Below are 23,730 nucleotides of genomic sequence, written 5' to 3'. Positions count from 1 at the left end.
CTGACAAGGAGATGGTGCTGAGTTCTGAAGAGTTCTAGATCTCTGTCCAATGGATCAGGAAAATAACCCCTTGTGATTTCTCTCAGTCCCCTTGGAAAGGATCGAGAGCTTGCCTTTGCTTCTGGGAAAAGTGAGAGGGCATGGGATCCAAGGGGCTGCTGCCCTGTGGATCCAGAACTGGCTTGCCCAAAGGAGGCAGAGAGTGGTTATAGATGGGTCTTTTTCTAAATGGAGGTCGGTCACCAGTGGTGTGCCCCAGGGATCTGTTCTGGGATCCTTGCTGTTTGTCATTTTCATAAATGACCTGGATGAGGAAGTGGAGGGATGGGTTGGTAAGTTTGCCGACGACACGAATGTTGGTGGGGTTGTGGATAGTCTGGAGGGATGTCAGAAGTTACAGAGGGACATAGATAGGATGCAAGACTGGGCAGACAAGTGGCAGATGGACTTCAACCCAGATAAATGCGTTGTGGTCCATTTTGGCAGATCCAATGGGATGAAGGAGTACAATATTAAGGGAAAGACTCTTCGTACTGTAGAGGATCAGGGGTCCGGGTCCATAGGACTCTAAAATCGGCCCCGCAGGTGGAGGAGGTGGTTAAGAAGGCGTATGGTGTGCTGGCCTTTGTCAATCGAGGGATTGAGTTTAGGAGTCTGGGGATAATGATGCAGCTATATAAGACCCTCGTCAGACCCCACTTGGAATACTGTGCTCAGTTCTGGTCGCCTCATTACAGGAAGGGTGTGGAAAAGATTGAAAGGGTGCAGAGGAGATTTACAAGGATGTTGCCTGGATTGAGTGGCATGCCTTATGAGGATAGGCTGAGGGAGCTCGGTCTTTTCTCCTTGGAGAGACGTAGGATGAGAGGAGACCTAATAGAGGTGTATAAGATGTTGAGAGGCATAGATCGGGTGGACTCTCAGAGGCTTTTTCCCAGGGCTGAAATGGCTGCTACGAGAGGACACAGGTTCAAGGTGCTGGGGGGTAGGTACAGGGGAAATGTTAGGGGGAAGTTTTTCACACAGAGGGTGGTGGGCGAGTGGAATCGGCTGCCGTCAGTGGTGGTGGAGGCAAACTCAATCGGATCTTTTAAGAGACTCCTGGATGAGTACATGGGACTTAATAGGATGGAGGGTTATAGGTAGGCCTAAAAGGTAGGGATATGTTCGGCACAACTTGTGGGGCCGAAGGGCCTGTTTTGTGCTGTAGTTTTCTATGTTTCTATGCTCCAGATGGGCTGAAAGAGAGCAGTGGCAGACCAGTGCTGAGTGCCTCTGACTCACATTGTTCTGAGACTCTGTTTTGAAGCAGCAATTTTACAAACATATTGATATTCCGCAGAGACGGGGAAAATACAGAATTTCAATCCTTCGCACATTCAACTTACATTAAACTGGGAGAGTGTGCAGTGATACAGTGACTAAGGGAGAGTGTGCAGTGATACAGTGACTGGGGGAGAGCGCAGTGATACAGTGACTGATGGAGAGTGTGCAGTGATGAGGGGAGAGTGTGCAGTGATACAGTGACTGGGGAGAGTGTGCAGTGACTGGGGGAGAGTGCAGTGATACAGTGACTGGGGAGAGTGTGCAGTGACTGGGGGAGAGCGCAGTGATCCAGTGACTGGGGGAGAGCCCAGTGATACAGTGACTGGGGAGAGTGTACTGTGGCTGGGGGAGAGTGTGCAGCGTACAGTGACTGGGGAAAGTGTGCAGTGACGAGGGGAGAGTGTGCAGTGATACAGTGACTGGGGAGAGTGTGCAGTGACTGGGGGAGTGTGTGCAGCGATACAGTGGCTGGGGAGAGTGTGCAGTGACTGATGGAGAGTGTGCAGTGATACAGTGACTGGGGGAGAGTGTGCAGTGATACAGTGACTAGGGGAGAGTATGCAGTGACTGGGGGAGAGTGTGCAGTGATACAGTGACAAGAGGAGAGTGCAGTGATACAGTGACTGGGGAGAGTGTGCAGTGACTGATGGAGAGTGTGCAGTGATACAGTGACAAGGGGAGAGTGCAGTGATACAGTGACTGGGGAGAGTGTGCAGTGACTGGGGGAGAGTGCAGTGATATAGTGACTGGGGAGAGTGTGCAGTGACTGGGGGAGAGTGCAGTGATACAGTGACTGGGGAGAGTGTGCAGTGACTGGGGGAGAGCGCAGTGATCCAGTGACTGGAGGGAGAGTGCAGTGACTGGGGGAGAGTGTGCAGTGACTGGGGGAGAGTGCAGTGACTGGGGGAGAGTGTGCAGCGATACAGTGACTGGGGGATGTGTGAAGTGACTGGGGGAGAGTGTGCAGTGATCCAGTGACAAGGGGAGAGTGTGCAGTGATACAGTGACTGGTGGAGAGTGTGCAGTGATCCAGTGACTAGAGGAGAGTGTGCAGTGATACAGTGACTGGGGGAGAGTGTGCAGTGTTTGGGGGGAGAGTGTGCAGCGATACAGTGACTAGGGGTAAGTGTGCAGTGATACAGTGACGATGGGAGAGTGTGCAGTGCCTGGGGAAAGTGTGCAGTGATACAGTGACTAGGGGAGAGTGTGCAATGATACAGTGATGAGGGGAGAGTGTGCAGCGATACAGTGACTGAGGGAGTGTGTGCAGTGATACAGTGACTGGGGGAGAGTGTGCAGTGTTTGGGGGGAGAGTGTGCAGTGATACAGTGACTAGGGGTAAGTGTGCAATGATACAGTGACGATGGGAGAGTGTGCAGTGACTGGGGGAGAGTGTGCAGTGATACAGTGACGATGGGAGAGTGTGCAGTGACTGGGGGAGAGTGTGCAGTGATACAGTGACTAGGGGAGAGTGTGCAGTGATACAGTGACGATGGGAGAGTGTGCAGTGACTGGGGGAGAGTGTGCAGCGATACAGTGACTGGGGGAGAGTGTGCAGTGATACAGTGGCTGGGGAGAGAGTGCAGTGTTTGGGGGGAGAGTGTGCAGTGATACAGTGACTAGGGGTAAGTGTGCAATGATACAGTGACGATGGGAGAGTGTGCAGTGACTGGGGGAGAGTGTGCAATGATACAGTGACGATGGGAGAGTGTGCAGTGACTGGGGGAGAGTGTGCAGCGATACAGTGACTGGGGGAGAGTGTGCAGTGATACAGTGGCTGGGGAGAGAGTGCAGTGATACAGTGACGGGGGGGGAGTATGCAGTGATTGGGGGAGAGTGTGCAGTGATACAGTGACTGGGGGAGAGTGTGCAGTGACTGGGGGAGAGTGTGCAGTGATACAGTGACTAGGGGAGAGTGTGCAGCGATACAGTGACTGGGGAGAGTGTGCAGTGACTGGGGGAGTGTGTGCAGTTATGCAGTGACGAGGGGAGAGTGTGCAGTGATACAGTGACTCGGGGAGAGTGTGCAGTGACTGGGGGAGAGTGTGCAGTGATACAGTGACTAGGGGAGAGTGTGCAGTGATTGGGGGAGAGTGTGCAGTGATACCGTGACTAGGGGAGAGTGTGCAGTGATTGGGGGAGAGTGTGCAGTGATACAGTGACTGGGGGAGAGTGTGCAGTGACTGGGGGAGAGCGCAGTGATACAGTGGCTGGGGAGAGTGCAGTGACTGATGGAGAGTGTGCAGTGATACAGTGACTGGGGAGAGTGTGCAGTGATACAGTGACTGGGGGAGAGTGTGCAGTGATACAGTGACTAGGGGAGAGTGTGCAGTGATACAGTGACTGGGGAAGAGTGTGCAGGGACTGGGGGAGAGTGTGCAGTGATACAGTGACTGGGGAGAGTGTGCGGTGACTGGGGGAGTGTGTGCAGTGATACAGTGACTGGGGGAGTGTGTGCAGTGACTGGGGAGAGTGTGCAGTGACTGATGGAGAGTGTGCAGTGACGAGGGGAGAGTGTGCAGTGATACAGTGACTAGGGGAGAGTGTGCAGTGACTGGGGGAGAGTGTGCAGTGATATAATGGCTGGGGAGAGTGTGCAGTGACTCGGGGAGAGTGTGCAGTGATACAGTGACTGGGGAGAGTGTGCAGTGATACAGTGGCGAGGGGAGAGTGTGCAGTGACTGGGGGAGAGTGTGCAGTGATACAGTGACTGGGGAGAGTGTGCAGTGACTGGGGGAGAGTGTGCGGTGATACAGTGACTGGGGGAGAGTGTGCAGTGACTGATGGAGTGTGTGCAGCGATACAGTGGCTGGGGGAGAGTGTGCAGTGATACAGTGACTGGGGGAGAGTGTGCAGTGATACAGTGGCTGGGGGAGAGTGTGCAGTGATACAGTGACTGGGGGAGAGTGTGCAGTGACTGATGGAGAGTGTGCGGTGATACAGTGACTGGGGGAGAGTGTGCAGTGATACAGTGACTGATGGAGAGTGTGCGGTGATACAGTGACTGGGGGAGAGTGTGCAGTGATACAGTCACTGGGGGAGAGTGTGCAGTGATACAGTCACTGGGGGAGAGTGTGCAGTGACTGGGGGAGAGTGTGCAGTGATACAGTGACTGGATGGTGATGGTGTGCTGTCTCTGTGCCGCGGGGAGGGGGATGTCTCTGTGCCGCGGGTAGGGGGTGTCTCTGTGCCACGGGGAGGGGATGTCTCTGTGCCACGGGGAGGGGGTGTCTCTGTGCCGCGGGGAGGGCGCTGTCTCTTTTCCTGCGGGGAGGGCGCTGTCTCTGTGCCACGGTGGGTGTCTCTGTGCCGCGGGGAGGGCGCTGTCTCTGTGCCGCGGGGAGGGCGCTGTCTCTGTGCCGCGGGGAGGGCGCTGTCTCTGTGCCGCGGGGAGGGCGCTGTCTCTGTGCCGCGGGGAGGGCGGTGTCTCTGTGCCGCGGGGAGGGGGTGTCTCTGTGCAGCGGGGAGGGGGTGTCTCTGTGCCGCGGGGAGGGCGGTGTCTCTGTGCCGCGGGTTGGGGGTGTCTCTGTGCCGCGGGGAGGGGGGTGTCTCTGTGCCGCGGGGAGGGCGGTGTCTCTGTGCCGCGGGGAGGGGGTGTCTCTGTGCCGCGGGGAGGGCGGTGTCTCTGTGCCGCGGGTTGGGGGTGTCTCTGTGCCGCGGGGAGGGGGGTGTCTCTGTGCCCCGGGGAGGGGGTGTCTCTGTGCCGCGGGGAGGGCGGTGTCTCTGTGCCGCGGGGAGGGCGGTGTCTCTGTGCCGCGGGGAGGGGGTGTCTCTGTGCCGCGGGTTGGGGGTGTCTCTGTGCCGCGGGGAGGGGGGTGTCTCTGTGCCGCGGGGAGGGGGTGTCTCTGTGCCGCGGGGAGGGGGTGTCTCTGTGCCGCGGGGAGGGGGTGTCTCTGTGCCGCGGGGAGGGGCGTGTCTCTGTGCCGCGGGGAGGGGGTGTCTCTGTGCCGTGGGGAGGGGGTGTCTCTGTGCCGCGGGGTGGGCGCTGTCTCTGTGCCGCGGGGAGGGCGGTGTCTCTGTGCCACGGGGAGTGGGGTGTCTCTGTGCCGCGGGGAGGGGGCTGTCTCTGTGCCGCGGGGAGGGGGGTGTCTCTGTGCCGCGGTGGATGTCTCTGTGCCGCGGGGAGGGCGCTGTCTCTGTGCCGGGGGGAGGGCGCTGTCTCTGTGCCATGGGGAAGGCGCTGTCTCTGTGCCCCGGGGAGGGGGTGTCTCTGTGCCCCGGGGAGGGGGGTGTCTCTGTGCCGGGGGGAGGGGGGTGTCTCTGTGCCGCGGGGAGGACGGTGTCTCTGTGCCACGGGGAGGGGGGTGTCTCTGTGGCGCGGGGAGGACGGTGTCTCTGTGCCGCGGGGAGGGGGGTGTCTCTGTGCCGCGGGGAGGGGGTGTCTCTGTGCTCCGGGGAGGGGGTGTCTCTGTGCCGCGGGGAGGGGCGTGTCTCTGTGCCGCGGGGAGGGGGTGTCTCTGTGCTGCGGGGAGGGGGTGTCTCTGTGCTGCGGGGAGGGGGTGTCTCTGTGCTGCGGGGAGGGGGTGTCTCTGTGCCGCGGGGAGGGCGCTGTCTCTGTGCCGCGGGGAGGGCGGTGTCTCTGTGCCGCGGGGAGGGCGGTGTCTCTGTGCCGCGGGTTGGGGGTGTCTCTGTGCCACGGGGAGGGCGGTGTCTCTGTGCCGCGGGGAGGGGGTTGTCTCTGTGCCCCGGGGAGGGGGTGTCTCTGTGCCGGGGGGAGGGGGTGTCTCTGTGCCGGGGGGAGGGAGTTGTCTCTGTGCCCCGGGGAGGGGGGTGTCTCTGTGCCGCTGTGGGTGTGTCTGTGCCGCGGGGAGGGGGTGTCTCTGTGCCGCGGGGAGGGCGGTGTCTCTGTGCCCCGGGGAGGGCGGTGTCTCTGTGCTGCGGGGAGGGGGTGACTCTGTGCCGTGGGGCGGTGTCTCTGTGCCGCGGGGAGGGCGCTGTCTCTGTGCCGCGGGGAGGGGGGTGTCTCTGTGCCGCGGGGAGGGGGGTGTCTCTGTGCCGCGGGGAGGGCGCTGTCTCTGTGCTGCGGAGAGGGCGGTGTCTCTGTGCCGCGGGGAGGGGGTGTCTCTGTGGCGCGGGGAGGACGGTGTCTCTGTGCCGCGGGGAGGGGGTGTCTCTGTGCCGCGGGGAGGGGGGTGTCTCTGTGCCGCGGGGAGGGCGCTGTCTCTGTGCTGCGGAGAGGGCGGTGTCTCTGTGCCGCGGGGAGGGGGTGTCTCTGTGCCGCGGGGAGGGCGGTGTCTCTGTGCCGCGGGGAGGGGGTGTCTCTGTGCTGCGGAGAAGGCGGTGTCTCTGTGCCGTGGGGCGGTGTCTCTGTGCCGTGGGGAGGGCGGTGTCTCTGTGCCGCGGGGAGGGCGGTGTCTCTGTGCCGCGGGGAGGGCGGTGTCTCTGTGCCGCGGGGAGGGGGGTGTCTCTGTGCCGCGGGGAGGGGGGTGTCTCTGTTCCGCGGGGAGGGGGATGTCTCTGTGCCGCGGGGAGGACGGTGTCTCTGTGCCGCGGGGAGGGGGTATCTCTGTGCCGCGGGGAAGGCGGTGTCTCTGTGCCGCGGGGAGGGGGGTGTCTGTGCCGCGGGGAGGGCGGTGTCTCTGTGCCACGGGGAAGGCAGTGTCTCTGTGCCGCGGGGAGGGCGGTGTCTCTGTGCCACGGGGAGGGCGGTGTCTCTGTGCCACGGGGAGGGCGGTGTCTCTGTGCCGCGGGGAGGGCGGTGTCTCTGTGCCGCGTGGAGGACGCTGTCTCTGTGCCACGCTGGGTGTTTCTGTGCCATGGGGTGACATTGTCTAACTCAATCTCCTCACTCACTCTCCCCGCAGACTGATCATCAGTAAGAAGGAGCGGATGCTCACCAAAGGCTCCGGATTCCACTTAGACCTTCTGATCATTGTGGCATCAGGGGGTATCGCTGCCTTGTTCGGACTGCCATGGCTCGCTGCTGCCACTGTCAGGACGGTCACCCACGTAAACGCACTGACTGTCATGAGCAAGTCTGTGGCACCTGGAGACAAACCAAAAATTCAGGAGGTTAAGGAGCAGCGGGTAACCGGGCTGGTGGTCGCTGTCCTGGTGGGTAAGTGATCATCAACGCACTTCTCCTTCACCATCATCGCTCTCTCTCTCACCATCATCGCTCTCTCTCTCACCATCATCACTCTCTCTCTCTCTCCATCATCGCTCACTCTCTCACCATCATCACTCTCTCTCTCACCATCATCACTCTCTCTCTCTCCATCATCACTCTCTCTCTCTCTCCATCATCACTCTCTCTCTCTCCATCATCACTCTCTCTCTCACCATCATCGCTCTCTCTCTCTCACCATCATCACTCTCTCTCTCTCCATCATCACTCTCCCTCTCTCACCATCATCACTCTCTCTCTCTCCATCATCACTCTCTCTCTCTCACCATCATCACTCTCTCTCTCTCCATCATCACTCTCTCTCTCTCACCATCATCACTCTCTCTTTCTCCATCATCGCTCTCTTTCTCTCTCCATCATCGCTCTCTTTCTCTCTCCATCATCGCTCTCTCTCTCCATCATCGCTCTCTCTCTCCATCATCGCTCTCTCTCTCTCTCCATCATCGCTCACTCTCTCACCATCATCACTCTCTCTCTCACCATCATCACTCTCTCTCTCTCCATCATCACTCTCTCTCTCTCTCTCCATCATCACTCTCTCTCTCTCTCCATCATCACTCTCTCTCTCACCATCATCGCTCTCTCTCTCACCATCATCACTCTCTCTCTCTCCATCATCACTCTCTCTCTCTCACCATCATCACTCTCTCTCTCACCATCATCACTCTCTCTCTCACCATCATCACTCTCTCTCTCTCCATCATCACTCTCTCTCTCTCACCATCATCACTCTCTCTCTCTCCATCATCACTCTCTCTCTCTCACCATCATCACTCTCTCTCTCTCCATCATCACTCTCTCTCTCTCACCATCATCACTCTCTCTCTCTCCATCATCGCTCTCTTTCTCTCTCCATCATCGCTCTCTTTCTCTCTCCATCATCGCTCTCTCTCTCCATCATCGCTCTCTCTCTCCATCATCGCTCTCTCTCTCTCACCATCATCACTCTCTCTCTCTCACCATCATTGCTCTCTCTCTCTCCATCATCGCTCTCTCTCTCCATCATCGCTCTCTCTCTCCATCATCGCTCTCTCTCTCTCACCATCATCACTCTCTCTCACCATCATCGCTCTCTCTCTCTCACCATCATCGCTCTCTCTCTCCATCATTGCTCTCTCTCTCTCTCACCATCATCACTCTTTCTCTCACCATCATCGCTCTCTCTCTCTCTCCATCATCGCTCCCTCTCTCTCACCATCATCACTCTCTCTCTCTCACCATCATCGCTCTCTCTCTCTCACCATCATCGCTCTCTCTCTCTCACCATCATCGCTCTCTCTCTCTCTCCATCATCGCTCTTTCTCTCTCTCCATCAACGCTCTCTCTCTCTCACCATCATCGCTCTCTCTCTCTCTCCATCATCGCTCTCTCTCTCTCCATCATCGCTCTCTCTCTCTCACCATCATCGCTCTCTCTCGCTCTCACCATCATCGCTCTCTCTCTACAAAGAACAAAGAACAGTACAGCACAGGAAACGGGCCCTTCGGCCCTCCAAGCCTGTGCCGCTCCTTGGTCCAATTAGACCAATCATTTGTATCCCTCCATTCCCAGGCTGCTCATGTGACTATCCAGGTAAGTCTTAAACGATGTCAGCGTGCCTGCCTCCACCACCCTACTTGGCAGCGCCTTCCAGGCCCCCACCACCCTCTGTGTAAAAAACGTCCCTCTGATATCTGAGTTATACTTCGCCCCTCTCACCTTGAGCCCGTGACCCCTCGTGATCGTCACCTCCGACCTGGGAAAAAGGTTCCCACTGTTTACCCTTCATAATCTTGTACACCTCTATTAGATCTCCCCTCATTCTCCATCTTTCCAAGGAGAACAACCCCAGTCTACCCAATCTCTCCTCATAACTAAGACCCTCCATACCAGGCAACATCCTGGTAAACCTTCTCTGCACTCTCTCTAACGCCTCCACATCCTTCTGGTAGTGCGGCGACCAGAACTGGACGCAGTACTCCAAATGTGGCCTAACCAGCGTTCTATACAGCTACATCATCAGACTCCAGCTTTTATACTCTATACCCCGTCCTATAAAGGCAAGCATACCATATGCCTTCTTCACCACCTTCTCCAGCTGTGTTGCCACCTTCAAGGATTTGTGGACTTGCACACCTAGGTCCCTCTGTGTTTCTATACTCCTGATGACTCTGCCATTTATTGTATAACTCCTCCCTACATTATTTCTTCCAAAATGCATCACTTCGCATTTATCCGGATTAAACTCCATCTGCCACCTCTCCGCCCAATTTTCCAGCCTATCTATATCCTGCTGTATTGCCCGACAATGCTCTTCGCTATCCGCAAGTCCAGCCATCTTCGTGTCATCCGCAAACTTGCTGATTACACCAGTTACACCTTCTTCCAAATCATTTATATATATCACAAATAGCAGAGGTCCCAGTACAGAGCCCTGCGGAACACCACTGGTCACAGACCTCCAGCCGGAAAAAGACCCTTCGACCACTACCCTCTGTCTCCTATGGCCAAGCCAGTTCTCCACCCATCTAGCCACTTCTCCTTGTATCCCATGAGCCTTAACCTTCTTAACCAACCTGCCATGTGGGACTTTGTCAAATGCCTTACTGAAATCCATATAGACGACATCCACGGCCCTTCCTTCATCAACCGTTTTTGTCACTTCCTCAAAAAACTCCACCAAATTTGTAAGGCACGACCTCCCTCTTACAAAACCATGCTGTCTGTCACTAATGAGATTGTTCCGTTCTAAATGCACATACATCCTGTCTCTAAGAGTCCTCTCCAACAACTTCCCTACCACGGACGTCAAGCTCACCGGCCTATAATTTCCTGGGTTATCCCTGCTACCCTTCTTAAACAACGGGACCACATTCGCTATCCTCCAATCCTCAGGGACCTCACCCGTGTCCAAAGAAGCGACAAAGATTTCCGTCAGAGGCCCAGCAATTTCATCTCTCGTCTCCCTGAGCAGTCGAGGATAGATGCCATCAGGCCCTGGGGCTTTGTCAGTTTTAATGTTCCCTAAAAAACCTAACACTTCCTCTCTTGTAATGGAGATTTTCTCTAATGGGTCAACACCTCCCTCCGAGACACTCCCGGTTAACACGCCCCTCTCCTTCGTGAATACCGATGCAAAGTATTCATTTAGGATCTCCCCTACTCCCTTGGGTTCTAAGCATAATTCCCCTCCTTTGTCCCTGAGAGGTCCGATTTTCTCCCTGACAACTCTTTTGTTCCTAACGTATGAATAGAATGCCTTAGGATTCTCCTTAATCCTGCCTGCCGAGAACATCTCGTGACCTCTTTTTGCCCTTCTAACTCCCCGTTTGAGTTCTTTCCTACTCTCTCTGTATTCCTCCAGAGCTCCATCTGTTTTCAGTTGCCTGGACTTAACGTACGCCTCCCTTTTCATTTTAATCAGATCCTCAATTTCCCTGGTTATCCACGGCTCTCGAATCCTACCTTTCCTATCTTTCCTTTTTACAGGCACATGCCTATCCTGCAGCCTTATCAATAGTTCCTTAAAAGACTCCCACATGCCAGACGCGGACTTACCCTCGAACATCCTCTCCCAATCAACATCCACCAATTCCTGCCTAATCCGGCTATAGTTAGCCTTCCCCCAATTTAGCACCCTGCCCGTAGGACAGCACTCATCCTTGTCCATTACTATCCTAAAGTTAACAGAGTTGTGGTCACTATTTGCCACATGTTCCCCTACCGAAACTTTGACGACCTGACCGGGCTCATTTCCCAGAACTAGGTCCAGTATAGCCCCCTCTCTAGTCGGGCTATCTACATACTGTTCCAAAGAACCTTCCAGTACGCATTTTACAAATTCCTCCCCGTCCGGACCCCCAGCTCTAAGCACTTTCCAGTCTGTGCCAGGGAAATTAAAGTCCCCCACTACAACAACCCTATTTTTTCTGCACCTATCCAGAATCTCCTGACATATCCTTTCCTCCACTTCCCGTGGGCTGTTGGGTGGTCTGTAGTACACCCCCAGCATAGTGACTGCACCCTTCCTGTTTCTGAGTTCCACCCACAGCGACTCAGTACATGACCCCTCTAAGTTGTCTACCCTCTGCACCGCGATAATATGCTCCTTAACTAATATCGCTACTCCCCCACCTTTTTTAGCCCCTCCTCTGTCTCGCCTAAAACACTTATACCCCGGAATATTCAGCTGCCAGTCCTGTCCTTCTTTTAACCAAGTTTCCGTCACCGCAACCACATCCAAATTCCGCATAAGCATTAAGGCCCTAAGTTCGTCTGTTTTACCCGTTACGCTCCTCGCATTGAAGGCAGATGCACTCCAGACCTCCAGGCCCACTCAGGTCATCCTCCTCCAGGGTGCTCCTCTTCTTAGCTAGCCTTGCCCTGGCCCCCAGCTCAACCCCAGCCTCAGTATTTACTGACCTCCTGTTTTGTTCCCCACCCCCCTGCCACACTAGTTTAAATCCTGCCGAAACACTCGAGCAAAACTCCCAGCCAGGATATTTGCTCCCTTCCAGTTGAGGTGTAACCCATCCTTTCTGTACAGTTGCCACCCTGACTTGAAGATTTCCCAGTTATCTATGAATTTAAAACCCTCCCTCTTGCACCAGTCCTTTAGCCACGCGTTCAACTGTAGAATCTCCCTGTTCCGAGCCTCACTTGCACTAGACACCGGGAGCAGTCCAGAGATTGCTACACTGGAGGTCTTACTTTTTAGCCGAGCACCCAACTCCCTGAATTTCTCTCGTATGACCCCCCTGCTCTTCCTGCCTACATCATTTTCACAAATCTCTCACCATCATCACTCTTTCTCTCTCACCATCATCGCTCTCTCTCTTTCCATCATCGCTCTCTCTCTCTCCATCATCGCTCTCTCTCTCTCCATCATCGCTCTCTCTCTAACCATCATCCCTCTCTCTCTCTCACCATCATCACTCTCTCTCACCATCATCGCTCCCTCTCTCTCACCATCATTGTTCTCTCGCTCTCACCATCATCACTCTCTTTCTCACCATCATCGCTCTCTCTCTCTCACCATCATCACTCTTTCTCTCACCATCATCGCTCTCTCTCTCCATCATCGCTCTCTCTCTAACCATCATCCCTCTCTCTCTCTCACCATCATCACTCTCTCTCTCCATCATCGCTCTCTCTCTAACCATCATCCCTCCCTCTCTCTCTCCATCATCGCTCTCTCTCTATAAGACCATAAGACATAGGAGCGGAAGTAAGGCCATTCGGCCCATCGAGTCCACTCCACCATTCAATCATGGTTGATTTCAACTCCATTTACCCGCTCTCTCCCCATAGCCCTTAATTCCTCGAGAAATCAAGAATTTATCAATTTCTGTCTTGAAGACGCTCAACGTCTCGGCCTCCACAGCCCTCTGTGGCAATGAATTCCACAGACCCACCACTCTCTGGCTGAAGAAATTTCTCCTCATCTCTGTTCTAAAGTGACTCCCTTTTATTCTAAGGCTGTGCCCCCGCGTCCTAGTCTCCCCTGTTAATGGAAACAACTTCCCTACGTCCATCCTATCTAAGCCGTTCATTATCTTGTAAGTTTCTATCAGATCTCCCCTCAACCTCCTAAACTCCAATGAATATAATCCCACGATCCTCAGACGTTCATCGTATGTCAGGCCTACCATTCCTGGGATCATCCGTGTGAATCTCCGCTGGACCCGCTCCAGTGCCAGTATGTCCTTCCTGAGGTGTGGGGCCCAAAATTGCTCACAGTACTCCAAATGGGGCCTAACCAGTGCTTTATAAAGCCTCAGAAGTACATCCCTGCTTTTGTATTCCAAGCCTCTTGAGATAAATGACAACATTACATTTGCTTTCCTAATTACGGACTCAACCTGCAAGTTTACCTTTAGAGAATCCTGGACTAGGACTCCCAAGTCCCTTTGCACTTTAGCATTATGAATTTTGTCACCGTTTAGAAAATAGTCCATGCCTCTATTCTTTTTTCCAAAGTGTACGACCTCGCACTTGCCCACGTTGAATTTCATCAGCCACTTCTTGGACCACTCTCCTAAACTGTCTAAATCTTTCTGCAGCCTCCCCACCTCCTCAATACTACCTGCCCCTCCACCTATCTTTGTATCATCGGCAAACTTGGCCAGAATGCTCCCAGTCCCGTCATCTAGATCGTTAATATATAAAGAGAACATCATCCCTCTCTCTCTCTCACCATAAGACCATAAGACATAGGAGCGGAAGTAAGGCCATTCGGCCCATCGAGTCCACTCCACCATTCAATCATGGTTGATTTCAACTCCATTTACCCGCTCTCTCCCCATAGCCCTTAATTCCTCGAGAAATCAAGAATTTATCAATTTCTGTCTTGAAGACGCTCAACGTCTCGGCCTCCACAGCCCTCTGTGGCAATGAATTCCACAGACCCACCACTCTCTGGCTGAAGAAATTTCTCCTCATCTCTGTTCTAAAGTGACTCCCTTTTATTCTAAGGCTGTGCCCCCGCGTCCTAGTCTCCCCTGTTAATGGAAACAACTTCCCTACGTCCATCCTATCTAAGCCGTTCATTATCTTGTAAGTTTCTATCAGATCTCCCCTCAACCTCCTAAACTCCAATGAATATAATCCCACGATCCTCAGACGTTCATCGTATGTCAGGCCTACCATTCCTGGGATCATCCGTGTGAATCTCCGCTGGACCCGCTCCAGTGCCAGTATGTCCTTCCTGAGGTGTGGGGCCCAAAATTGCTCACAGTACTCCAAATGGGGCCTAACCAGTGCTTTATAAAGCCTCAGAAGTACATCCCTGCTTTTGTATTCCAAGCCTCTTGAGATAAATGACAACATTACATTTGCTTTCTTAATTACGGACTCAACCTGCAAGTTTACCTTTAGAGAATCCTGGACTAGGACTCCCAAGTCCCTTTGCACTTTAGCATTATGAATTTTGTCACCGTTTAGAAAATAGTCCATGCCTCTATTCTTTTTTCCAAAGTGTACGACCTCGCACTTGCCCACGTTGAATTTCATCAGCCACTTCTTGGACCACTCTCTCTCTCCATCATCGCCCCCTCTCTCTCACCATCATCGTTCTCTCTCCTTCACCATTGCCACACGCGTGCTCTCTCTCTCTCTCCTCCCGTCATCGTTCTCTCTCCCTCTCTCTCTCTCACCATCACCATTAAACACTAGAACCGGCATAACCACACACCACGGACAGAATCAAAGAATGAGTCTTTAATCCTTGGACAACACAATAAAGAGTTGACCGGATTTACTCCTGAGTCTGAGCAGTACTGAACTCTTACAGCACAGACAGAGGCCATTCAGCCCATTCTGATTATGTGTCTCTGTTTCCAAAGAACCATAGAATCCCTACTGTGCAATAGGAGGCCATTTGGCCCATTGAGTCTGCACCGACTCTCCGAAACAGCATCTTACAAAGGCCCCACCTCCCCATCCTATCCCTGTGCATTAATCCATGCTACACATCTTTGTACACAAATATAGCATGGTCAGTGCACCTAACCAGCACGTCTTTCGGACTGTGGGAGGAAACCGGAGCCCCCGGAGCAAACCCACGCAGACACGGGGAGAACGTACAAACGCCTCACAATCACCCAAGGCCGGAATTGAACCCAGGTCCCTGGCGCTTTAAGGCAGCAGTGCTGACCACTGTGCCACTGTGCTGCCCTTTATCCAATTAATTAGAGTTATCCAGTTAATCCCATTCTCCTCCTCTCTCTGAATGGCAGATGGAGTTTAATTTAGATAAATGCAAGGTGATGCATTTTGCTAGATTGAACCAGGGCAGGACTTACTCAGTTAATGTTAAGGCATTGGGGAGAGTTACAGAACAAGGAGATCTAGGGGTACAGATTCATAGATCCTTGAAAGTGGAGTCACTGGTGGACGGAGTGGTGAAGAACGCCTTTGGAATGCTTGGTTTCATTGAATACAGGAGTTGGGATGTCTTGTTGAAGTTGTACAAGAGGTTGGTGAGACCACACTTGGAATACTGTGTACAGTTCTGGTCACCCTATTATAGAAAAGATATTATTAAATTAGAAAGAATGCAGAAAAGATTTACTAGGATGCTACCGGGACTTAATGGTTTGAGATGTAAGGAGAGGCTGGATAGACTGGGACTTTTTTCTCTGGAGCGTAGGAGACTTAGGGGTGATCTTATAGAGGTTTTAAAAAAAAGGGCAGCATGGACAGGTTGGGCTGAAGGGCCTGTTTCCATGCTGTAAACCTTTATGACTCTCCAAAACCCCGCAAAATTAATCCTTCAAATATTTATTCAGTTTTGTTTGAAAAGTTAGAATGAATCTGCTCCAGCTCCTTAGAAAGGAGTTGTATAAATGCAAGCTCTTTCCTTCTCTCTTTTTCATAGAAATCATCATAGAAACCCTACAGTGCAGAAGGAGGCCATTCGGCCCATCGAGTCTGCACTGACCACAATCCCACCCAGGCCCTACCCCCACATATTTACCCACTAATCCCACTAACCTACACATCACAGGACTCTAAGGGGCAATTTTTAACCTGGCCAATCAACCTAACCCGCACATCTTTGGACTGTGGGAGGAAACCGGAGCACCCGGAGGAAACCCACGCAGACACGAGAAGAATGTGCAAACTCCACACAGACAGTGACCCGAGCCGGGAATCGAACCCGGGACCCTGGAGCTGTGAAGCAGCAGTGCTAATCACTGTGCTACCGTACCTTCCTTTCTTTCTCCCCTCTTTCTAGTTACTCCCACCTCTTTCCAATTTGCTGTGAACACTAAGGGACCTTCTGTTTTTTAGGCCTGTCCATCGTAATTGGCGACCTCCTCCGAAAGATCCCACTAGCCGTGCTGTTTGGGATCTTCCTGTACATGGGCGTGACCTCGCTGAACGGCATTGAGCTGTACGAGCGCCTACAACTGCTGCTAATGCCTTCAAAGCATCATCCAGATCACATGTATGTCCAGAAGGTGCGTCAAACTCAGGGGGACGGGGAGGAGATTGGGGGGAGGGGAGCGGGATGTCGGGGGGAGGGGAGCGGGATGTCGAGGGGAGGGGAGCGGGATGTCGGGTGGTGGGGAGCGGGATGCCGGGGGGGGCGGCAGTGGGGAGCGGCTGGGAGATTGGGGGAGGGGGTCGCACATTCAGCTTGGTGTGTGTGTAACTGTGTTTTCCCGGTTACAGGTGAAGACTCTGCGGATGCACTTGTTCACCATTGTTCAGGTGTTCTGCCTGGCAGTTCTCTGGGCTGTGATGTCCACTATTGCCTCTCTCGCTTTCCCATTTGTTCTCATCCTGACTGTTCCTCTGAAGGTTTTTGCATTAACCCGAATCTTCACAGATCGCGAGATGAAATGTGTAAGTATTCTTTAGGAGACATTGAACTTTATTTACTGAGTGTATTTCGGAGACCTTTGGTCCAAGCACCTTGTGCTGGTCTCATTAACCTTCGTGAAGGTTCCCAACCCTGGGCTCACTGACTGACCCAAACTGCTTTTTTAATACACAGCAACTCCTTCATCTCCCTCCCCCTCCCATTGTCCACTCCCTCCCCCTCCCATTGTCCACTCCCTCCCCCTCCCATTGTCCACTCCCTCCCCCTCCCATTGTCCACTCCCTCCCTCTCCCATTGTCCACTCCCTCCCCTCCCATTGTCCACTCCCTCCCCCTCCCATTGTCCACTCCCTCCCTCTCCCATTGTCCACTCCCTCCCCTCCCATTGTCCACCCCCTCCCTCTCCCATTGTCCACTCCCTCCCTCTCCCATTGTCCACCCCTTCCTCCTCCCATTGTCCACTCCCTCCCTCTCCCATTGTCCACTCCCTCCCCCTCCCATTGTCCACTCCCTCCCCCTCCCATTGTCCACTCCCTCCCTCTCCCATTGTCCACCCCCTCCTCCTCCCATTGTCCACTCCCTCCCCCTCCCATTGTCCACTCCCTCCCCCTCCCATTGTCCACTCCATCCGAGCTCCCATTGTCCACTCCCTCCCCCTCCCATTGTCCACCCCCTCCCCCTCCCATTGTCCACTCCCTCCCTCTCCCATTGTCCACCCCCTCCTCCTCCCATTGTCCACTCCCACCGCTCCCATTGTCCACTCCCTCCCCCTCCCATTGTCCACTCCCTCCCCCTCCCATTGTCCACTCCCTCCCCCTCCCATTGTCCACTCCCTCCCCCTCCCATTGTCCACTCCCTCCCCCTCCCATTGTCCACTCCCTCCCTCTCCCATTGTCCACTCCCTCCCCCTCCCATTGTCCACTCCCTCCCTCTCCCATTGTCCACTCCATCCGAGTTCCCATTGTCCATTCCAACTGAGCTCCCATTATCCACTCCCTCCTCCTCCCATTGTCCACTACCCCCGCTCCCTTTGTCCACTCCCTCCCATTGTCCACTCCCACCGCTCCCATTGTCGACTCCCTCCCCCTCCCATTGTCCACTCCCTCCCGGCACCCATTGTCCACATGGCATGCTGAGCAGTGTGTGGCCTGTGCTATGTTTGCTGTCACTGATGGTGTCGCTAATGTTCTGCTGACTCATGTTAGACTCATAGAGGTTTACAGCATGGAAACAGGCCCTTCGGCCCAACTTGTCCATGCCGCCCCTTTTTTTTAACCACTAATCTAGTCCCAATTGCCCGCGTTTGGCCCATATCCCTTTCTACCCATCTTACCCATGTAACTGTCTAAAAGCTTTTTAAAAGACAAAATTGTACCTGCCTCTACTACTACCCCTGGCAGCTTGTTCCAGACACTCACCACCCTCTGTGTGAAACAATTGTCCCTCTGGACACTTTTGTATCTCTCCCCTCTCACCTTAAACCTATGCCCTCTCATTGTAGATTCCCCCACCTTTGGGAAAAGATGTTGACTATCTACCTGATCTATGCCCCTCATTATTTTATAGACCTCTATAAGGTCACCCCTCAGCCTCCTACGCGCCAGAGAAAAAAGTCCCAGTCTATCCAGCCTTTCCTTATAACTCAAACCATCAAGTCCCGGTCGCATCCTAGTAAATCTTTTCTGCACTCTTTCTAGTTTAATAATATCCTTTCTATAATAGAATGACCATAACTCTGCACAGTATTCCAAGTGTGGCCTTACCAATGTCTTGTACAACTTCAACAAGATGTCCCAACTCCTGGATTCAATGTTCTGACCGATGAAACCAAGCATGCCGAATGCCTTCTTCACCACTCTGTCCACCTGTGACTCCACTTTCAAGGAGCTATGAACATGTACCCCTAGATCTCTTTGTTCTATAACTCTCCCCAACGCCCTACCATTAACTGAGTAAGTCCTGCCCTGGTTCAATCTATCAAAATGCATCAACTCGCATTTATCTAAATTAAACTCCATCTGCTATTCGTCAGCCCACTGGCCCAATTCATGGAAATCATAGAAATCATAGAAACCCTACAGTGCAGAAGGAGGCCATTCGGCCCATCGAGTCTGCACCGACCACAATCCCACCCAGGCCCTACCCCCACATATTTTACCCGCTAATCCCTCTAACCTACACATCCCAGGACTCTAAGGAGCAATTTTGTTTTTAAAATCTGGCCAATCAACCTAACCCGCACATCTTTGGACTGTGGGAGGAAACCGGAGCACCCGGAGGAAACCCACGCAGACACGAGAAGAATGTGCAAACTCCACACAGACAGTGACCCGAGCCGGGAATCGAACCCGGGACCCTGGAGCTGTGAAGCAGCAGTGCTAACCACTGTGCTACCATGCTGCTACCATGCCTACCAATTGATCAAGATCCCATTGCAATTGGAGATAACATTCTTCACTGTCCAATATGCCACCAATCTTGGTGTCATCTGCAAACTTACTAACCATGCCTCCTATATTCTCATCCAAATCATTAATATAAATGACAAATAACAGTGGGCCCAGCACTGATCCCTGAGGCACACCGCTGGTCACAGGCCTCCAGTTTGAAAAACAACTCTCTACACCCACCCTCTGGCTTCTGTCCTCAAGCCAATTTAGTGTTTTGTATTCTCTTCCTACAGCTCGATGCTGACGATGCCCAGCCTACCTTTGATGAGAAGGACGGTCTGGACGAGTATGATGAGCTCTCGATGCCAGTGTGAGTTCACACTGAGGCCTTAGAACACTCTCAACCCAGCGTGCTGTTGGTTGGAGGCGAAGGAGTGAGGCCAGCAGCCAGTGATGGTGTCTAATCAACATCTGTCATTATCCATGTCAATATGTGGTCAAAATGTGTCAGTATCAACATGTTAGCTTGTACATCTGTCAGTATCAGCATCCACCTTGATCAACTTGTCTTCAATGAGAGAAGAGGGACGAGTTGGGACCAAACTCTGTGGCGTTAGTAGCAATAGAAACTGTCGTTTATCGATTGGCCGTAGATCTGGGGACTGAAACTTTCAAACTCAGTCATTGAAAGAGAAAACCACAAACAAAGCCATGCCAGTGTTCCAGAAACTTCCATGAAGGTCATTAAATACCAAAGACAGTCCACTCCCTCTCTTTACTCTTTAACTTCCTTCAGTGACGAGTTGAGCTCATGGTGTCAGCTCCTTAAGATGTTGACTTGTTATGTCTGGGTTGAACCAGTTAATTGTTGAGGCACTGAGTCCATTACTGTCCAGTTAAAGCTTGGAGTGTTAGAAACACTCCAATCCCAGGCCCAGTCAATGGGAATCATTCTCGCACCAGGGGATTGTCTCATTATCAGTCCATGGTTTCAGCTTCCCACACAAGGCTCCATGTTCAGCAACAGCTCACTGGGTTTGATTGTATGAATGATAATTTATTGAAAGCCTCCACCCGTCCACATCACGTCTCCAGACTAAAAGACTTTCTGTTTCCTACTCTCAACTCTGATTCACTGTTTGGAAGCTTTCACTTGGATCCACTCTGACCAGTAACACATCAGATGTGTGGCCTCCCTACAAAGGGGGTTGGCTCCCTCGGGTGCTGCAACTGCCATGACGCACAGCTCCAAGATCAGGGAGAGACCCAGCTCAGGGTTCCACATACCCAGGCCAGATTGAAGTAGTCTCCCCTGCTCGCTGGGCAGCTTCATTCCAGTGTCTGATGTGACTAGGTCACAGAGTTACACCACTTAGCATCACACTCTGTATCTAACCCCATGCTGTACCTGTCCTGGGAGTGTTTGATGGGGGACAGTGTAGAGGGAGCTTTACTCGGTATCTAACCCCGTGCTGCACCTGTCCTGGGAGTGTTTAGAAAATCTGTTAGAAGTGAATAGTTTTCAAGTCTCCAACACTAACATCCATCCCTCACTGTAATGAAGAAACAATCCATAAAATAAAAATAATCGGGATGAGAAAGTCACAATTCACTCCGATTGCCCTGGCTCTCAACACCAATCTGCTGATTTGCATAACGAGTGAAGTTATTGACGAGGGAAATGTTTGCTGGGTTACTGAAGATTCTGGTGATGTGTCCCCAACGGAACAGAGAGAGATCTCGCTGCACTAACCAAATCCACACCACCTGATTGGTGCACATTCAATGCAAAAAATCCAATCAGATTTTTGGAACCAAAAAAAATCTACTGATCAGTTGAGTGGATTGCATTTGAAATCTGCCAATCAGCAAATACAGACCAGAGATCCGGCAGCCGATTGGATGAATTCATCTGCAAATCCTATCTTTTTGTGCCTCATATTTTGCCCTCTGTGACCTCAGTGAGGATTCCAGGTGGCCGTTTGTGACACGCTGCCAGTGTCACAGTCTGTGTCCCAGTCTGCGTCACGGTCTGTGTCCCAGTCTGCGTCACGGTCTGTGTCATGGTCAGTGATGATCCGTGTGACAGTCAGTTTCACAGTCTGTGCTGGCTGTCCGTGTGACGGTCCGTGTCTCGGTCCGTGTGACGGTCCGTGTGACGGTCCGTGTCTCGGTCCGTGTGATGTTGTGGTGAACTCCCTCTGTGGGCTCCATAATCCCTACAGTTTGATGTCACTGTGCTGCCTTCCCCTCTCGTCCACTCCACACCCTCACGTCTCCAACAGGTTATTGCATTTTGTATCCATACAAGCCAATGTCAATGACTTTAGATTTCTAATTAAAATGCAAGTGATCTTTTTGCTATCTTGTATATTTGTATGCTCAGTGTTCACCGTGGGTGACTTCTGCATAAAAATCATTTGTAGTGGAAAGAACAGAAGGTATCATTAATGAAAAGTTGCCTCTTTAGAGTGGAATTGGAGTACGGAGTGTGAGAGAGTGTGTGAGAGTGTGAGAGAGAGAGTGTGTGTGAAAGAGTGTGTGTGAGAGAGAGAGTGTGAGAGAGTGTGAGTGTATGTGAGAGAGTGTATGTGAGAGAGAGTGTGAGAGAGAGAGTGTGTGAGAGAGAGAGAGGGAGTGTGAGAGAGAGAGTGTGAGAGAGAGAGGGAGTGAGAGAGAGAGGGAGTGTGAGAGAGAAGGAGTGTGAGAGAGAGAGAGGGAGTGAGAGAGAGAGGGAGTGTGAGAGAGAGAGGGAGTGTGAGAGAGAGAGGGAGTGTGAGAGAGAGAGAGTGTGTGAGAGAGAGGGAGTGAGTGTGTGAGTATTTATGTGTGTGTGTACATCTGTCGCTGTAAAACACCAGGGTATAGGTCTGTCACCATCACACCAAAATCTTCTCGAGCAATTAGGGATGAGTAACAAAAGCTGACCTAGCCCGCGAATGAATATTAAAAACATACATACAAACAAGGAGCTGGAGTAGGCCATTCGGTCCCTCGAGCCTGTCCGCTATTTAACACAATCATGGCTGATCCGCTGGTGGCTTAGACATCACATTCCACCTCCCCACAATAACCCTTGGCTTCCTTCCTAATGACCTTTCCCTATTGCTTCCTTAAAAAAAATAGGCGTGGCCCAGTGGTATTATCGCTAGACCATTAATCCAGAAACTCAGCTCATGTTCTGGGGACCCGGGTTCGAATCCCGCCACAGCAGATGGTGAAATTTGAATTCAATAAAAAAAATACCTGGAATTACAAATTTACTGATGACCATGAAACCATTGTCGATTGTTGGGAAAACCCATCTGATTCACTAATGTCTAATACAAACGAATGGTCTAGTTGGACCAATGAGCGGCACAGGCTTGGAGGGCCGAAGGGCCTGTTTCCTGTGCTGTACTGTTCTTTGTTCTTTGTCCTTTAGGGAAGGAAATCTGCCGTCCTTACGTGGTCTGGCCTACATGTGACTCCAGACCCACAGCAACGTGGTTGACTCTCAACTCACCCTGGGCAACTAGGAATGGGCAATAAATGCTGGCCAGCCAGCGACGCCCATGTCCCAGGAATGAATAAAAAATAGTCTGCCTCCAACACTCCCTGGGGAAAGAGTTCCAAACATTCACGGCTCAAAGGAAAAAAATTCTTCTCATCCGAGAAAACAGTTGAGTATCCCTACTCTCCGCTTCCTGTTAGTTAACCAATCCAATCCAAATCCTAACCAAATAAAAAGTCAAGATGGTGCCAGAGTGAGCCGACTTCTTGCGAGCTGTTCCCAGCATACCCTCTAATTCAATCTTTTACACTCGTTCTATGCTCTTAAAACTGAACTCAAACTCTTTTCAACTCTCTAATAATGCTCTCTGCACTCTAGCTATGACTGTAACACTATATTCTGCACTCTCGTTTCCTTCTCCCCTATGTACTCTTACGAACGGTATGCTTTGCCTGTATAGTGCACAATAAACAATACTTTTTACTGCATCCCAATACATGTGGCAGTAATAAACCAAATCAATCCATTATGCATACTAAGGTATTAGCACATCCACAGGTTCCCCTTCTCCATGTTGTTTGTTACTTCCTCAGAGAGCTCCAATAACACGAAACCACGTTGACTCTGTTTGGTTGCATTGAGAGTTTCTAAATGCCTTGCTATAACTTTCACAATAAATTCCAGAAATGTCCCTACAACAATGGGCGGCACGGTGGCACAGTGGTTAGCACGGCTGCTTCACAGCGCCAGGGACCCGGGTTTGATTCCCGGCTTGGGTCACTGCAAAGAGTTTGCACGTTCTCCCCGTGTCTGCGTGGGTTTCCTCCGGGTGCTCAGGTTTTCTCCCACACTCCAAAGGTGTGCAGGTTAGGCGGATTGGCCATGCTAAGTTGCCCCTTAGTGTCAAGGGGATTAACTAGGGTAAATGCACCGGGATATGGCTTGGGTGGGATTGTGGTCGGTGCAGACTCAATGGGCCGAATGGCCTCCTTCTGCATGGTAGGATTCTATGATTCTACAACACGTCAAGCTACTGAGCCTGCTTTCTGTCTCCTTCCTATCTTGAACAAAGGAGTCACATTCACTAT

General features: G+C 52.5%; 1 protein-coding gene across 11 annotated transcripts in view; it reads left to right on the top strand.

Moving 5' to 3' along the window:
* The window catches only part of LOC144495518 (anion exchange protein 2-like), a 373,575-nt gene extending 352,069 nt beyond the window's left edge, over positions 1-21,506 (top strand). For all 11 annotated transcript variants that reach the window (XM_078215547.1, XM_078215541.1, XM_078215544.1 and 8 more), the window contains 4 exons: positions 7,131-7,384; positions 16,226-16,395; positions 16,610-16,783; positions 19,443-21,506. In XM_078215547.1, the coding sequence (XP_078071673.1) occupies positions 7,131-7,384; positions 16,226-16,395; positions 16,610-16,783; positions 19,443-19,523 (679 nt within the window). In that variant the 3' untranslated portion in view covers positions 19,524-21,506. The remainder of the gene's footprint in view (positions 1-7,130; positions 7,385-16,225; positions 16,396-16,609; positions 16,784-19,442) is intronic.
* The last annotated feature ends 2,224 nt before the right edge of the window (positions 21,507-23,730 follow it).

Source organism: Mustelus asterias, chromosome 7 (genome assembly GCF_964213995.1).
Source record: "Mustelus asterias chromosome 7, sMusAst1.hap1.1, whole genome shotgun sequence".
Taxonomy (NCBI): domain Eukaryota; kingdom Metazoa; phylum Chordata; class Chondrichthyes; order Carcharhiniformes; family Triakidae; genus Mustelus; species Mustelus asterias.
This window is presented reverse-complemented; position numbering and strand designations above follow the sequence as displayed.